This window comes from Xenopus laevis, chromosome 5S, assembly GCF_017654675.1.
Source record: "Xenopus laevis strain J_2021 chromosome 5S, Xenopus_laevis_v10.1, whole genome shotgun sequence".
NCBI lineage: Eukaryota > Metazoa > Chordata > Amphibia > Anura > Pipidae > Xenopus > Xenopus laevis.
Genome location: NC_054380.1, coordinates 92828504 through 92846508, shown reverse-complemented (window position 1 = coordinate 92846508; position 18005 = coordinate 92828504). Strand labels below are relative to the sequence as shown.

The 18005-nt window shown below is 41.6% G+C and overlaps 1 protein-coding gene across 1 annotated transcript in view; it reads right to left on the bottom strand.

The window, feature by feature from the left end:
* xxylt1.S (xyloside xylosyltransferase 1 S homeolog) overlaps positions 1-17771 on the bottom strand; it is a 90905-nt gene extending 73134 nt beyond the window's left edge. Inside the window, 1 exon segment of the mRNA NM_001093082.1 lies at positions 16994-17771. Within this exon segment, the coding sequence (NP_001086551.2) occupies positions 16994-17479 (486 nt within the window). The 5' untranslated portion in view covers positions 17480-17771.
* Positions 17772-18005: the final 234 nt, after the last annotated feature.

The following is an 18005-nucleotide window of genomic DNA, read 5'->3' as shown; positions in this document are numbered from 1 at the left end:
CAGTTAGTTTAGGAATTAAAACAAAGAAAAGCCACAGCTGAATGACCAATTGCCAGGTAGTAGTCAGTAGCTAGAAAATCACTAGATAAGCCTCCCTCTGAATTACAAGTGTCAGCACAGTACAGAAAAGTCCTACAGGACAAGAAAAGTAATTTTAAAAGAATTTGTTTGGCACATTTAGCCTGACATTTCCAGGAAGTGCCTTTGACAAAGCCTCTTTCTGAGCCAAACTACCCAACCTTCACAGCAACCAATAAGATTTTTAGTTTCAAACAGGTGACCAGGAAATGCTGATTGGTTGCTATAGGCAATAAGAAACATAACAAACATTGCTCCTCATATGATAAAACCCCAGTGCCACTTGCTGTAAAATCTATGGTGTTGGCATAAAAGCCAATACATTAAGTCTACAGTTTTATGTGCTGCCCCTTGCCTTTTATTTGTAATTGATCTAGTGATACTGTACAGTGCTGTCCAGATTAGGGCCAAATTATTTAGGTACCCCAAGAATACTGAGTGTATTTCAGCTAGGGATGCATCAAATCCACTATTTTGGACTCAGCCGAACCCCGAATCCTTCGCAAATGATTTGGTTGAATACTGAACCGAATCCTAATTTGCATATGCAAATTAGGGGTGGGAAGGGAAAATATTTTTTACTTCCTTGTTTTGGGACAAAAAGTCACGCGATCTCCCTCCCCACCCCTAATTTGCATATGCAAATTAGTATTAGATTCAGCCGGGCAGAAGGATTCGGCTGAATCCCTAACCAAATCCTGGATTCGGTGCATCCTTAATTTCAGCAAATATGGAAAGTAAAGGCTAATGGAAATGCCAAAATCTACCCAACATGATTTGCTATAAATCCTCAAACCTGGAGGGATAAAGCAATTTCTGCCACCAGAATACACTTTTACTTTACTTTCCTTACAGTAGTGATGACCTTTATTTCTAAAATGTTTATCTTGGCTTACTGCACAATCATAAATGTGATGACCATTAACTTTATTTCTCGCCTTTGCTAAGGAACAGGATATGGACACAATAGGAACGCACAAATATATCCAACAAAAAACAATAAAGCAAATGGCTTGTCACTAAGGAAGCTTAGAGAATGTGCCCAGGGCCTCCCTGGACCATTAAAATAAGCATGCTGTCTATCACATCAGAAAGGTCATTTAAGAACATGAAGATCATGCAGTTTTCAGTTAATGTAAAACATGGAGTATCCCTCACAAAACTTGAGAACTAGAAATGATTGCACATGAACAAGTGTTCCATATAATGCCACTCGAAATGTAATTATAACAAATCGTTAAAGTTTTCTCATGGGACTGCCAGGATCTTCTGCCCAGTTTGTTAGCTGCCATTTTTTTAGCCAATGTTACAAAAGTACTTGGAGAGCATCTTGTAGAGTAATTTCCTTTGTGCAAATTTAATATAGCTTTTGCGTACCGAGAAACTGTTTAGCGACCACTTCCGGTAGTGGAAGAAGGTTTGCGAATGTTATAGTCTGCGTCAGTGCGCAGTGAATGTAATAAAATTTCTTACTGGAAAAGTTATGTTTGCTCCAAAATATTATGACACCTTCAAGCACTTCTTTAAAGTGCGCAATTAAAATTTGCAATGCAATAACAGCTTAAGGAAGAATATTACATTGCAAAATGCAAATTTTTATTCTTATATGTGCAAAATGTTTTTCTCTTTGCAACTTTTATTACATTCCCCCACAAGCAGGGCGCTGCTGCCATGAGGCGAATTGAGAAGCTTGCCTCAAGTGGCAGCAGCCCCCAAGTTGCCAGGGGAGGCAAAAATAACTTTAAGAGCTGAATTTCCGGTTGCACTGGCTATGTGCCCCGGACCAGTTCCTGCAAAAGAAGGGTAAGCGCTGGGGAGCGAAGGGGACAGCAGGGAAGTAGCTGCAGGAAGGCGGCAATGGGCACAGAATTGCCCTGTCCACAAGACTTTACTCAGCTTCAAAATATTGCCTAAAAAGACATGGAATTTGGTTGTCTTCCCATCTCAAACATTATATAGTTGATGTCACCATCTTGCTTTAAAGGAGAATTAAACCCTAAAATGAATATGGCTAAACTTTATTGCACCAGCTAAGCTTAGGGGTTTTTGCAAATTATCAAGCAGAAAATGAGGTTTGTCTGTAATATAAACTGATGTGGCAGGGCTGATTATTAAATTCTGATGCTAACTGCACTGGTGTCGGAGATGCCATGTAGTAATCATCTGTATTAAGTACTAATCAGCCTTATATTACAACATTTGTATTTTATGTGTACTGTATATTTTGAGTTGGTCCCTAAGCTCAGTAAGTGAAAGCAGCACAGAGCATGTGCAGTGAATCAGCAGAAAAGAAGATGGGGAGCTACTGGGGCATCTTTGGAGACACAGATCTTTACTGCTAAAGGGCTGTGGTTGCCTTGGGCTGGTACAGAAGCCCAAAACATAATGAACACATTTCTAGCCTACTCCTTTAGTTAAGCTTTAGTTCTCCTTTAAAAAAAATGCAAGACTTGGTAAGCATGCATATTCGTAATGTGCGGGCCGACCCGATACCCGCGGGACCGACGGGTTCGGGTCGACCTTGCACTGCTCCTGCTCTCCCTGCCCGCCACCTTCAAATGCCGGCTTCCGGATTTATAGTCTCGCGTCTGCTCAACCTGCCCCTTTTGTGACGTCATAGTGACGGCATTGATGGTGGGGCGGGTCTATAAAAGGACCCTGAAAGCGCGGGTGCGGGAAGGCGCGGGTTGGAGCAGAGCGGGTTAGGGTCGGGTGCTGGTCAGGAAAACCGACCCGCACATCACTAATGCATATCTCCTAAGTAAATGCTGTGTTCCACTGAGAACACACAAACCCACAGAAAAATCTGTGCATGCTCCACGCTGAGAGTCCAGGAGTAGAATGATTGGATTGATAATGAAGCTTATTAGTCCAGTGATGTTGCTTCAAAATATAAGTGAAGACTAATTTCAGATAACCATCTTCTGTAGCTAACTTTCAAAACAGGGCCTTTGTGCTGGCCAGTGCTTGATTTTCTTTACTACAGGTAGCACACTATAGGTTAAAGGGGTTGTTCACCTTTAAATTAACTTTTAGTATGATGTAGAGAGTGATATTCTGAGACAATTTACAACTGGTTTTCATTTTTTATTATTTGTGGTTTTTGAGTTATTTAGCTTTTTCAGCTATCCAATATAAGCAATCCATTTGCTCATCCAGTCATTTCAGCAATCTGGTTGCTAGGCTCTCTATTACCCTAGCAACCATGCACTGATTTGAAAAAGAGACTGGAATATGAATATGAGGGGCCTAAAAAGCAAGATGGGCAATCAAAATACATTTATATGAAGATGGGGTCAGTAATTAAAAAATTTTTTTTTAAAGCAAATTGAAAAGTTGATTAGAATTAGCCATTCTATAACATACGAAAAGGAGCTACCCCTTTAAAAGGTCTTTTACCCAAAATCAGATAATATATTATGCACCTATATTGCAAATTATAAAGATTTGAAATCACTGAGGGGGTATTTTATTTAATATAATACACAATTATGACGTCTGAACATGCCTTTATAGGAATACACAAGAGCCATAAATATCCTGTAAATTACATCCTTATAAGGGTAGAAGTACACAAGCGCTTTTAGCTGCGAAAGCTTCTGTTCCGACGCATTGAGATGAATCGCAGGCGTCACGTCGGATGCACCGAATCTAAACTAAGAAATAGGAATTTCAGCCGTTGTCGCTGCGTGCATCCGACACGACACAGCTGTTTGATGAAGACGCAACATGCAGCGTTCGCATCCAACAGTTGTGTCGTGTTGGATGCAGCGACAACGTCCGACATTCCTATTACTTACCTTAGATTCGGTGCATCCGTCGTGACGCCTGCGATTCATCTCAGTGTGTCGTAATGGATGCAGGCCCGGATTTGCGGCAAGGCCGCGTAGGTCCGGGCCTAGGGCGGCAAAAAATTGGGGGTGGCATGCCGCCCAGCCGCATTATGGGGACGTGTGCGTCCCCATTCAGTTACAGCAGCTGCGCCGGCGTTTTTTCGCCGGCACGCTGGGAAGGGGAGGTGTAGGTGGGCGCTAGGACCGCGCGGCCGCCTGGTCGGACCGCGCGGCCGCCTGGTCGACCGTGCGGCCGCCTGGTCGGACCGCGCGGCCTAGAGGCGGCCGGCAATGAAATTCGGCGCTGAATGGATGCTATCGCAGGTAAAAGCGCTTGTGTAGTTCTACCCTAAACGGACTTATGGATGTCATCAGTTATAATATATGCCCTGTTGTAAATCAGGAGGATATTAGAAGCCACTAAAGATTTCCATGACCTGTATATAGCTTCTCAAACTGTGGCCTTATGTTTTTGTATGATCGTGAAACTCCTTAGTAACTAGTAATATTCATATATTTTTCAACAAGGGATACATTAGTCCCTACATAATTTACAGTTGTGGCCTATATAGGAAAATATTAGCCATTATTTCTCTCAGATGTTTTTTTTCTCATATAGATTTGTTGCCTGCTGTCACAGCACGTCTCTATGGGCAAGCATGAGTTTTCCTGTGCGTTCCACTTCATTACATGCAACATGTTTCAACTGAACTGGAACAATTAAGAAAACCCAAGCATGGTGCCTGGTGGCGAACATGTCAGACACATGCTGTAAATATTTCCCAGACACATGTACTTTATCAGCCAGTTGCTTTCAGTAAGATAAGCGGAAGGGCTATACTCGTGGCCATGAAGGGATTTACACAAAAGGAGATGGGAAAGCACTTAAAGATCTAGAGCAGTGGTCCCCAACCTTTTTTACCCGTGAGCCACATTCAAATGTAAAAAGAGTTGGGGAGCAACACAAGCATGAAAAAGTCCCTTGGGGTGCCAAATAATGGCTGTGATTGGCTATTTGGTAGCCCCTATGTGGATTGGCAGCCTACAGGAGGCTCTACTTGGCACTATACTTAGTTTTTATGCAATTAAAACTTTCTTCCAATCTTGGAATGTAAAAATAAGCACCTGCTTTGAGGACAATGTGAGCAACATCCAAGAGTTTGGAGAGCAACATGTTGCTCACGAGCTACTGGTTGGAGATCACTGATCTAGAGGCACTTTCTAACTCAAGGTTTATTATTAAAGATCAAATATGGGTCAGCAAATCACAATGCAAAGGATGATGATGATGATGAAAAACATTACCTAACTTTGATAAAGAGTATGGCCCCTTTGCTCCAGTTTTTTATTTTTATTTTTTTTGAATTTTAATGTTAATTTTTATAGTATTTTATAGTGACGGATAATTTCCTCTATTGCTTGAAAATTAAATTAATACACAAGAGCCATTAATCACTTGTAAACTACATACTTATAAACAGTGCTTTGTCATTTTTTTATTTGATTTGAATTAAAATTGATGCTTAGTGATGTTATTTGTGTAACATCATTAAAGCCACAAATGGCCCCAGGATGCCACATGGTTTCCTACACTCATATAAAGGTGGCCATACATGGGATAACAAGGTAGAACATCCAACCAATAAGCCAACATATAGACAATAGCATAAGAAGGACCATAGATGGTACAATCAACCTTTCTATTGTTCAGATGGTTCACACAGGCAAGACAACTATTATAGACAGCAGGAAGTGTCTGTATATTAGACTGGCAGATAAGAGTTTGATACAGGCATGAAAAATGTTCCTGGGGTGCCAAATAAGGGCTGCGATTGGAAATTTGATAGCTCCAATGTGGACTGGCAGCCTACACGAGGCTCTGTTTGGTTTTTATGCAACCAAAACTTGTGCCTTGAATTCTAAACAAGCACCTGTTTTGTGGCCACTGGGAAAGCATTAGGTTTCCACAGGTATCCACACAATGGGGCAAATTCACTAAAGCGCGAAATGCTAGCACAAATTCGTCATTTCGTAACTTCGCCGACTTTGCTGGCATAAATTCGCTAACGAAGTGGACCTACTCTAGCGCTACTTCGCACCCTTACGCCAGACGAAGTGACGACGTAACTACGCTAATTCACTAACTTGCGCTTTTTACTGAACGTTACCTCTTGCACCAGACTTGCCTTTGCCACCTCAGACCAGGCGAAGTGCAAAAGAGTAGATAGGGATTGCTTCAAAAAAAAGTCTAAATTTTTTTCTAAGTCCCAAAAAACGCTGGCGTCTTTCCTTTTTTAAGGGTGATAGGCTAAAAAAGATCGTAAATTTTTTTGGGGGCACCCTCCTTCCCGCCTACATTTACTAACATATGGCACCTAAACTATACAGTGGGCACATGTATAGGGCAAAATATCAACTCTATTTTATTTAATTAAGCTTTCCCAGCCTTGTGTAGTGTAATGTATTTGCTGCTACATATACGTCCACTCAACTTTAACTTGGCGCCGTATGCAAATTAGGCATCGCTAGGGTAACTTCGCTTTGCTTGACGAATTAACACTAGCGCAACTTCGCTACCGTTCACCTCCCTGAGCACAACTTCAGATTTTGGTGAATTAGCGGCGCCCTGGCGAAACTTCGCCTGACGAAGTGCGGCAAAGGCGTCACTAGCGCATTTTCGCTGCTTAGTGAATTTTCCCCCATGTCTTTATACACAAACATTAAGCCCTTGTTTTAAATTACATCAAGCATCTACCTTCATTTTCTTAGCTAGGAAACGCCAGGTAAGATATAGTGGCTAAGAATTAAGAATTTTTAATTTAGCCTTATTTAACGGACACACGTTTTAAGCAGCTTCTGCATAAAGAATACAGTTCAAATAAGTCATATATAAAATTGTTTTTTTTTAAATATTCAGCATGTTTCCTCTATAGGATTTACACCCTCATGACTGTGCACTGTTCTTCTATTTAAAGGAAAACTAGGCCCCCAAAATGAATACTTAAGCAACAGATAATTAGATATAAACTAAGTGGCATATTACCAAACTGGTATATATATATATATTTAAGTAGCACCATGGAAAGCCAGCACTCTCGAATAAGAAGTTCATATGCCTGGGTGCAGTATCAAAACTATTATCCACAGAAATCCAAAGGATCCGCACTCACAGGTCTTATGCGTAAAAAAAGATTTTATTACAAAGCTTACAGCCTAACGTTTTGGCCTCCTCCGAGGCCTTTCTCAAAGTGTATTGGTCACATACAGGAAAGCAAAATATACATAAATTGGCGGGAAACTGCAATGATGTCATGTCATGATTAGCATAACGAGATAATTAATATTCATATGTGAAATCCCACTATATACAAATTAAACCAATAATGTATTAATATATTATCATTATCACTTCTGTAATTCATTTAGCCCAACAACTCATGAGTAAAGTTAAAAACAGGTTAAAAACAAAACACAATGTAACCCATATCTAAATCCCAAGTTAAAATTACTTTTTATACTCTGTTACAACGGTTTTAAGGGTTACTATGTTGCAGAATCTTTGAGGATGTAACTATTATCCATGGTCACATTTCACTTGTAACAAGCTCGATAGAAAGCCTAATGTACTAGATTTGCCTTCTCTTCAGTCGGTCTATAAGAAGCGGTACTATAATCCCAGGGGGTTACTCTACTCGCTCCCTAATTTTGGACAGTGTTATCTACCCACAATGATGTAATATTTATTATCAATATAATCCACTATTCCCCTAGGGACCTCCCATAGCCACCCGTGTCCCGATCGCTGTCCGTGTCATGCATACTTATATTTATCAAGGATGTATCTACAAGATAAGGTTCCTTGTTTCTTAGGCTTCAACCCACCGCAGTATTAACCCTTATGTTAATACCCAGTATTATAGTAGGACAAAATTCCCATACATAAATCCCACTGATGCGGTGATATCATAGTTTTAAATGATTAATAATTAAATATTAATACATTATTGGTTTAATTTGTATATAGTGGGATTTCACATATGAATATTAATTATCTCGTTATGCTAATCATGACATGACATCATTGCAGTTTCCCGCCAATTTATGTATATATTGCTTTCCTGTATATGACCAATACACTTTGAGAAAGGCCTCGGAGGAGGCCGAAACGTTAGGCTGTAAGCTTTGTAATAAAATCTTTTTTTACGCATAAGACCTGTGAGTGCGGATCCTTTGGATTTCTGTATATATTTAAGTAAATATTGCCCTCTTACATCTCTTGCCTTGAAACACCATTTCGTGATGGTCTCTGTGCTGTCTCAGAGATCACGTGACCAGAACAGAAAGACTGTATTTAACTATAACAGAAAGAAGTGCGGAAGCAAAAGACTGAACTTTGTCTGTTAATTGGCTCATGTGACCTAACATGTTTGGTTTGTTTGTGTGCACCGTACATCCTAGGGGGCAGCCTTTATTTTTTAAAATGGCAATTTTCTATTTACTAGTAAAAAAGTACAGTATATTATTATTATGAAATTGGTTTATTGACATAAAGCAAGATTTACATGTGAGCTGTTTCATGCAATATATTTTTATAAAGACCTACATTGTTTTGGGGGGTATACTTTTCCATTAAAGGAGAAGGAAAGCTATAGAGGCATTTTATTGCCAATAGATTAGCTGCAATAGTGCAAACTAGAATGCTATATTTATTCTGTAGAATGTTTTACCATACCTGAGTAAAAAGCTCTAGAAACTCTCTGTTTGTTTAGGAAAGGAGCTGCAGTATTAATGTGGTGTGACATCACTTCCTGCCTGAGTCTCTCCCTGCTCTGGGCTCAGATTACAGTAGAGAAGGGAGGGGGGGAGGAAGAGGAGCAAACTGAGCATGCTCTTGCCCAGGGCAATGAGGTTTAAGCTGAAGGCAGGAAGTCTGACACAGAAGCCCATGTGTACACAATAGAAGGAAAGAAATGCAGTGTTTCTTTTGACAGGGGACTCAGACCAGCACTACTTTGGGGGTTTACAGGTATATTTAGATGGACCTTTCTGATAAGGCTTACTTAGTTTTAACCTTTCCTTCTCCTTTAATAAGCTAATTATCATAAGTACAATAAATAATATATGGATTTATTTTCAACATTCAAATGAGAAGTTTCAATGATTTATGAAGAGAGTTTTATTGTTGTTTGGTATGGTATCAGCAAGTCACTACACGCACAGGGCAAAAAGTGTTTGTGGGGAGGGGGGATACACTCTTCAGCCTTCCCTACTACACATACACATTTTTAAAATATCATTATTGGTGTTAAAATGCAGTCATTTACAAAATGAGAAACTGTTAGGAGCATTATGAAATGGACTGTATGCATTGCACCCTGAAACGCCTGGCAACCTGAGGATATTTAATGTCTGCTCAATCAATCATGGGATAGATTACTTCAGAAAATAGGGCATCACCATAGTGACTAGGCAATGACATACAAGTTAAGGAGAGGAAAAAGCATGCAAGTGAAAAGAGAGAACCTAGCTCAGTAACATGACAGCAAAGTGCAAATGCAGGCACCATGCATGTCTGTATGTGGAGCATTAGAGACACCTATTGGTGGTACAAGGTTTAAGGTGTCAACAGCAGATTTACAAGTCAGCATGTACAACCGGCGCAATGAAATGGACGCTGGCGCGCCAGAATTGGACGCCAACCCCTCCTTGCAAAAAAATTAGGCTCTTCTTAGGTCCCTGGGCCAAAAAAGGTTGGGGACCCCTGGTATAAAAACTTTGATTTTTTTTTCTGGATACGTGCTGTTCAGGCTTATCTAGAAATCGTGACTCTTTTCTGTTTAAAACCCGATATGTACCATTATTGCTTTCAGTAACTCTGTATTTTCTCACTAACAAAGTTAGGCAACTTTTTCTCTCACAAATGTAACCTTCTTGCACGTTAGATGAAACATACTTTTTTCAGTCTTTGTGAAAGCTGGACGGTCTATGTGGGTATAAAACATCAGAGGGATTATGATATGGTCTCCTTGTATAGTGATCAATACACAGACCCAGTGACCATTTGTATTCCCAATTATAACAGTCACAGTTTTATCCGGTAAAGCGAATGATTAGAGGTCTTGTGGCCGAAACGATCTCAAGGTATTCTCAAACTTTAAATGGGCAAGAAGCCCTGCTCGCTGGCTTGGAGCCGGGCATTGAATGCGAGCACGCCTAGTGGGCCACTTTTGGTAAGCAGAACTGGTGCTGCAGGATGAATCGAACACCAGGTTAAGGTGACCGATGCCGACGCTCATCAGACCCCAGAAAAGGTGTTGGTTGATATAGACAGCAGGACGGTGGCCATGGAAGTTGGAATCCGCTAAGAAGTGTGTAACAACTCACCTGCCGAATCAACTAGCCGTGAAAATGGATGGCGCTGGAGCATCAGGCCCATACCCAGGCGTCGCCAGGTCAGTCCGCGGGGGCTAGGTAGCGACGAGTAGGAGGACCGCTGCTGTGGCCGCGGAAGCCTGGGCGAGAGCCCGGGTGGAGCCGCCGCGGGTGCAGATCTTGGTGGTAGTAGCAAATATTCAAACGAGAACTTTGAAGGCCGAAGTGGAGAAGGGTTCCATGTGAAAAGCAGTTGAACATGGGTCAGTCGGTCCTAAGAGATGGGCGAGCGCCGTTCAGAAGGGACGGATGATAGCCTCCGTCGCCCTCAGCCGATCGAAAGCGAGTTGGGTTCAGATCCCCGAACCTGGAGTGGTGGCGACGGGTGCCGGCGGTTACTCAGTTTGCACAGTTACTCTCTTCTGGGCCCCTTAAAATGCAGGAAGATACATTGTTGGTCCATGCTGAAGCTGCTGCTGAATGGCATTGCTTGCTCCAGTTTATTTCACACAAGTCTATATGGGTAATAGTAATGTACACTACAAACACAAACTACATGAAAGCGAAACTTGTGAATTCAGAAAAAAACCATGAAGACTTCAGAGTGTTCTTCAGAGAAGTTCTTGTAAGTAGAGCCCTTTTTAATCCCACGGTTTTATTCTGCAAACCTTGTTGTTTGGCGCAGCACAACTTGCTGACACACAACTCTATCAATAATGTTATGGCTATATACAGGGGAATTCAGAAAAAGCCTATGTAAAAGGGAAACGAAGGACTCCGGTCCATTGCATGCATTGAAGTGCAGAGGAATGCATAAATGTTATTTTTCACCAATGTATTTCTGATTCTTGCTGTCACACACAGTTAACATGAAAAGGCTGGTCAGTGCACAGAGATAAAGGATGTGGCAGGTACCTAGCGCTCTCTCAGCAATACAGCCAGACAAACAATCAGTGCATTATACTGTGGCACAGCTCCAGTGTTTGCACTATTGTTCTTAAGGATTAACCAGAGATAATACAGCAGATATGCTTGGTTTAACTGGCTTCCTATCATCACATCCTGCACCTCCCAGCATTCATTAGGCTTTCTATAACACAATATGAAAGATTTCACTCGGCTGTCATAGGACACCTGTGTGTGTGACAATTTGCTGCTCATACAGAATTCACTCGTGGGCAGGATATAAAGGAAGGATATAATAAAGTTTGGAAATATACTACTGCCAACACATTCAATAGGAGGACTTTATACCTAAGAAAAAAACAATGGTGGTAGATAAATTTGGGGCTGCTTTACTGTGTATATAAGCTTTGCAGAAAGGCTAGAACATAGCAAGGATATAAAAAATGGAATGAAGGCACTGGCTGAGTATTGGGTTACAGTGACATTAGCAGCTGAAAGGAGCACTTTTGTTTTTATGTGATCACTGCTCTAATCACTGCTCTACAGAACTACCGGGGGGAGCAGGGGGTGCCAGGGCCCGCACCCCTCAGGGCCCCCCGGCAGCCCGCGAGCCACTGAAATCCGGTGTGTACAGAGGGGGGCGGGGGCCCGGCTGCGCGTCACGCACCAGGGCCCGCCCCCTCTAGTTACGGTACTGCTGCTCTAACTTTTAGTATGTTATAGACCGACCAAGACAACTTTTCAAATGGTTGTCATATTTTTTACAGTTTTTAAATGATTTGCCTTCTTCGGATTCTTTCCAACTTTCATATCTAAAAAACAAATGCTCTGTAAGGGTACACATGTATAGTTATTGCTACTTTTTTATCACTCATCTTTCTATTCAGACCTCTCCTATTCATATACAATGTTTCTAACTTAATTGTCTTTTGGCAGAGAGCCCAGAACAGCCACCAGGTGCACTTAGATACTTTTGTAACAATTAAAGTTAAGCAAAGAAACAATTGTAACCATTTAAGATAAGCAGGTCTCTTGGGGAAAATGTGACTTGCAGCATAAAGGGCAGTTCACCTTCATTAGCAAACTGTAATAACACATAAAAACCACAGAAATGTGTTCAAACTCTCATAACCTGCCATTTTTTTTAAAAATGAGCATGGTAATTAGGGGGGGTGTCCACAAAAATGGGCGTGGTCAAAAATGTCACAGAGGTATGCACAAATCCTTTTGTCCCTCTTTCTACAGTGGAACCTCAATTTTACATCCCCTGATTTTAAGTTTCCCTCATTTTACATTGTTGTTTTGTTGTCCTATCTATATATTATATATAATACATTTCCCTGATTTTATATTTTCCTGGATTTTACACCATTTTTTTTCTGGTCTCCTGAAAAACGTACAATGAGGGTTCTACTTTATTTCAAAAATGTTGGGAGGTATGGGTAAACTATCCCTGTATGGGATACGAAACAGAGAAATCACTGTTCATGCAAGTCGATGGGATTGATTGCTTGATAAGTTTTCTCCTGTGCATTGGTAACAAGTAAAAACTTTTTATACCCAAGGAAGTTGGCAGAATCCAAAAAGGTTTCAGAAACAACATCCACAATAAATCTTGAAAAATGATTGGTGATAGCAAATAGTGGGATGTTCCAGGGGCTGCAAAATGGGGCAACATCAGGGGAATAAGGGCCACTGCCTCTTTGGGCCCAAGTATAACTAGGTTGATGGTGCAGGTTCCAAAGTTCTTGATCCCCTCATGATATCTCTGGGGAATAGTCACTACCTTTACACGTTCGTTGATCCAATACAGAATCCAAAATTAGAAACAGTTTGTGTATTTTGTTATGTATTTGCTTGTCTGTTTGTGATGGTGAGATGTTTGCATTCAGATTGTGGTGTTTTAAACAAAAGAAGACAAGACACAAGTAAACAGATACACCCAGTCGGGCTGGAACATCTGAGGAATGCAACTAAACCAGAATATACTACTTGCAACACAAGGCAGAAGCTTCTATGAAAACACAGATGAGCAGTTTTAAAATAATATGGACATGTGCTGCCCCTAATATATAGGAAAAGATTTCTAAAAGTAACCAAGAAGGTGGCGGGAGCTCAGCAAGGAAATGTGACATAACAGAGACATCTTGTGGCATTTTCATGCAATTACATTGTATATAATGGTACCAAATGTATGAAAATAGTATTAATCATAAAAATATAATTTCATATTATATACAGCACTAAGTGAAAGCTTTGCTATAGATACTCTCAAGCTGCCATTCTTAATAATCAATCCAATTTTTTAAGTGTTTTCTCTTCATTCACCTATAAACTATATCTAAAGATCCTTTTTAATATTGTAAACTGTTGTAGAGGGGCATTAATGGCAGTAGACCCGTTTATAGTAAGAATGACAAATCACTGTTTTCTACAGAGCTTATGTTACCTGCTATGTAAACACATGTCCTACAGACCAATGTCAGCTTAAAGGAACAGTTCAGTGTAAAAATAAAAACTGGGTAAATAGATAGGCTATGCAAAATAAACAATGTTTCTAATATAGTTAGTTAGCCAAAAATGTAATTTATAAAGGCTGGAGTGACTGGATGTCTAACATAACAGAACAGAACACTACTTCCTGCTCTGCAGCTCTCTAACTCTGATTTAGTCAGCAACTTTAAGGGGGGGCCACATGGAACATAACTGTTCACTGATTGCTGCCTGCTTTCTCTGCATTAGCGATGGAGACGGCTCCTGCCTTAGAATCGCCCTGACTGCATCTTTTTTTATAGAAACTATAATAGTGCTTTTTATCCGGAAACCCATTACCCAGAAAGCTCAGAATTACAGAAAGCCTGTCTCCCATAAAATAATCCAAAAATGTTTAAATAATTTCTCTGTAATAATAAAACAGTACCCGGTACTTCAAACTAAGATATAATGAATCCTTATTGGAAGCAAAACCAGCCTATTGGGTTTATTTAATATTTACATGATATTCTAGTAGACAAGTTATGAAGGTATGAAATTACAGAAAGATCTGTTATCTGGAAAAACCCCAGTTCCCTGAGCATTCTGGATAACAGCTCCCATACCTGTACTCATTTTTTAGTAGCACACACTAACCAGGGCCGGAACTAGGGGTAGGCAGAAGAGGCACATGCCTAGGCCTCAGGAGGGGGGGGCACCAGGAACGTGCCTCTTCCATCACTTACCCCTAGTCCTGACCCTTGTCCTCTCATTGGCTGCTCTTCTTGTTGCACCCTGTCTCGCCACTCTCCCATACATGCAATTCATTGTGCATGCGTGCTGCCGTGCATGGGTGGGGTGTGGGCGACCTGGCCACCCGGGTTGCCTAGGACGCCCAGCCAGCTTGGCCCAGCCCTGACGCTAACACTACAGAATATTTCAATACATACAAAACCCTTTGATTTTTTGCTGTCACTGGTCCTTTAAAGTGCCCATGATCAGACAACTTGCTGTAATTCAAGGTTTTACAATGAAGACTTTTCATATTTACAAACAAACATGGCAGCTGCAGGGAACATACAGTGGTATAGCAATCTAATTAAAGCAAAGACTTAACTTCCAAATTCCTGTTACGGTATATAGATTTTTCAATAAAAAAGGAGAACTGCACATACAGCAAAATCATGTCCATCATCCCTAACCCTTCCCCCTCAGTCTTTTGCGCTCCATTATGGCTTTCAATCTATGTTTCAGTCTGCACTTCTTAAAGGACCAGTAACATCAAAATTAATTTTTTTAAAAATTCGGTCGCCGTATCGCCGTTTCTGTAGAGGACAGGAAGCAGAGTTTCTGTAAGTTACTTATTAATAAAGACTTTGGGATTTTAAAGTATAATTTGTCTTTGTTGTTTTTTTCCTGTGTACTAATGATTTTTTTACATTTTTTTTTGATGTTACTGGTCCTTTAAAGGACAAGGAAAACCATAATAGAAATGTTCACCAGAAAAAGCACATAAACCAATCTGTACAGAAATTCCTTAGTAGCGAAGTACTAAGCCATGCATTTTTTAACTGTTGGCACTGCCAGTCCCTTCCCCCCATGCACACCTTTTGCCACTATAGGGGGAGGGCAGAGATCAGGCAGAGATTAATCGTAGAGGACAGGTGGGAATCCGATCTGGGTCAGCCCACTTGGTTCTTGCTGGTGTTCTGCTGGCCCAGTCCGACTATGCAGCAGCTCCACTCCTGACAGTCACTGTGAAGCCATTGGCCTAGTCAGTTATTAAGTACACCATACATGCACTGAATACGTTCTCATTTGATCAGCTTAGGTGCAACTGCAGAAGAGGCTACTCTGTTAAACTAATCTGCCCCCTACTCCACTGCATGCTTGCCCATGTGCCCAGGTAGGTGGACTAAAGTTGCCACCTCACCCCTTTAAAACCGAACACATATGGACTCCACAGCTTGCCTGGCTAATTAGCAATTCATCTAGATGCATGATGCATGGCTGCACATAAATCAGTTCAGTCTGCAGGATGCATCTAAATTAGCTAGGCAGGCTGTGGATTCCATATGTGTTCGGTTTTAAAGGGGTGAGGTGGCAACCCTAAGGTGGACCCGGGTTTTCTCGCTGAAGGACAGTTCTAAACAAACAAAAATTTTTAATGGGGTTCACACATAAACAGATCATTAGAATACCATAAAGCAAACTACACAGAAAAGCTGGGCATTAGTGACCAGCACTAGTACCCAAGAACAGCACCAAAAAAAGAAAGTAAGCACACTAAAAGTAGGGATGTACTGAACCCTGCTTTTTAGGGTTTGTGAAATCCCAGAATGCCAGGGTTATGGATTCTGCCAAATACAGAACCAAATCTGAACCCTTCGTTAGCCCATCATACAGGGGCTGTAGTGGAAATACCCAGTGTGCATGTGCCAATTTTTTTTCAGTTAGAAAGGGTTCGGATTTGCTTCAGCCAGGTTCTTGGATTTGGGCAAATCCGAAACTTGCTAATAATAGCTTCGATTCGGACGGGTCCTGAACTAAAACCAGGATTAGGTGCATCCCTAATAACAAGCTATAACTTCAGAAACTTCGAAATTCATATATATCATTCTTGATTCATTCTTAGGCTTCCACTGAATGTCCTACATAGACAAAGATAAAATATGAGTAGGAAGAGCAGTTGCAGGCTGTGGGAAAAGAGAGACAAAAGTTGCTAAAAGAGAATAGATTCCCTACCCTGATCAATGCCATTTGCTACTCCCAATACACCTAAAATTAGGTCACTAATATTTATTACATAAGGAGCCAGCCATAACAGTTGTGTCAAGGGAGCCCCCACAATCAAAAGTGAAGATCCCTTACATGACATGTATGGGGCACAGCAGCAAAATCCGGTAGATGGGAGGAATTCACTTTGGCCCTTGACTTTGCTATCAGGAGACAGCAGACACTGGCAAGTTTGAAACGGGGGTTTACAGAGCTTTCTCCTTCCTTTTGTCAGAAAGTAAGAATTGGGTATGAGGTGGGACAAGGGACAGATGCAGGGAGGTTTGCTGGGGGCAATCGAGCGTAAAAAAAAAAAAATCGCCCTTGGCTAGGTTAAGTCACCCTTGGTTAGACTATTTATTAATCTGCCCCTGTTGGAATGACAGATTACATTATAAATGTTTCAGGGTGGGGGACTTCCTACTGTGTCTTTTCCCACAATGCACTTTATCTCTGCATACTTATAATGTTTGTCTTCCCTGTGTTCAAATTCATGACAAATCTATAGTGGTGCATAAATCCCGTTGGCACTGCCCAGTCATGCTGCCCCCCCATACCTTATATTTGAAGCTGGCCCCTTGCAGCAGGTCCCTTAGCAGGGCTTTGCCTATCTCTTTGCTTGGCTCATCAGATACAAAGTGAAGGCAGAGCACTTCGTTACTCTCAAACTTGCCGTACTTGACGAGGGAACTGAGTGCCACCTGGAACTTGTCCTGCAGGCCTGGGTTCCTGTGCACCTTGGTGAACATCATCAGCAGGTGATAGTCCAGTGGCCCATGGCTCTCCAGGATCTTGCCCTTCTCGCTGAGCTTCAGTTCTGAGGAGGAGGCAAGGTCTACTTCAGTGCTGGTGCTCTGGGCTGCCCAGTTCTCTTTAATCCGCTTGGTGGTACTGGAGAAATTCTCCCTTCCTGAGCCAAGGTAATAAAAAGCAAAGACTGCCAGGGCTGCGGCCAACAATAACACCCCATGCAGGGCCCTCATGCTGGTGATCCTCCAAGCCATATCTTTAGCAGCCTTCTCCCCCACAGGACTATTTCTCATACAGCCAAACTCACATTCTGTAGCAGCCTGCTGGAAGCCATGTTGGATGACCTAAGAGCGTCACATGACACTACCTCTTCCAGCCAATCACAATGCACAATTGCTCCCACCGGCTGCTCTAATACAGATATATATAACTGATTGTAGAAGCAAGTTCTCCAGCATGTAGTGTGCCCGGTGCTGTTAGACTAGTTGGGAATCGTGCGCAAGCAGCACACAGCTACCGTTTGTCATTTCTCTACTGCACGTTTCATTATCCTCTGCCCCCTCCTCTGTCAGAAATCAGTCCTCCTCCAATCAGACTCCATCTTTCCCTTCCCATGCTAGTTTATTTCACATCCGTTTTCCCTCAGCCGGTGTTACTCACCAGTTCCTCCTGACTCCCCCTACATTCATCCTGCAATTGTTCGTTCCGCCTCTACCTGCGTGTCAGCCAATCGGTAACAAGGGCGGGTTTCTATAGCTAAGCAAAGCCTAACATAGGAGGGACTGGCTCATGTTTATTTACAATATGGGCAGCACAAAC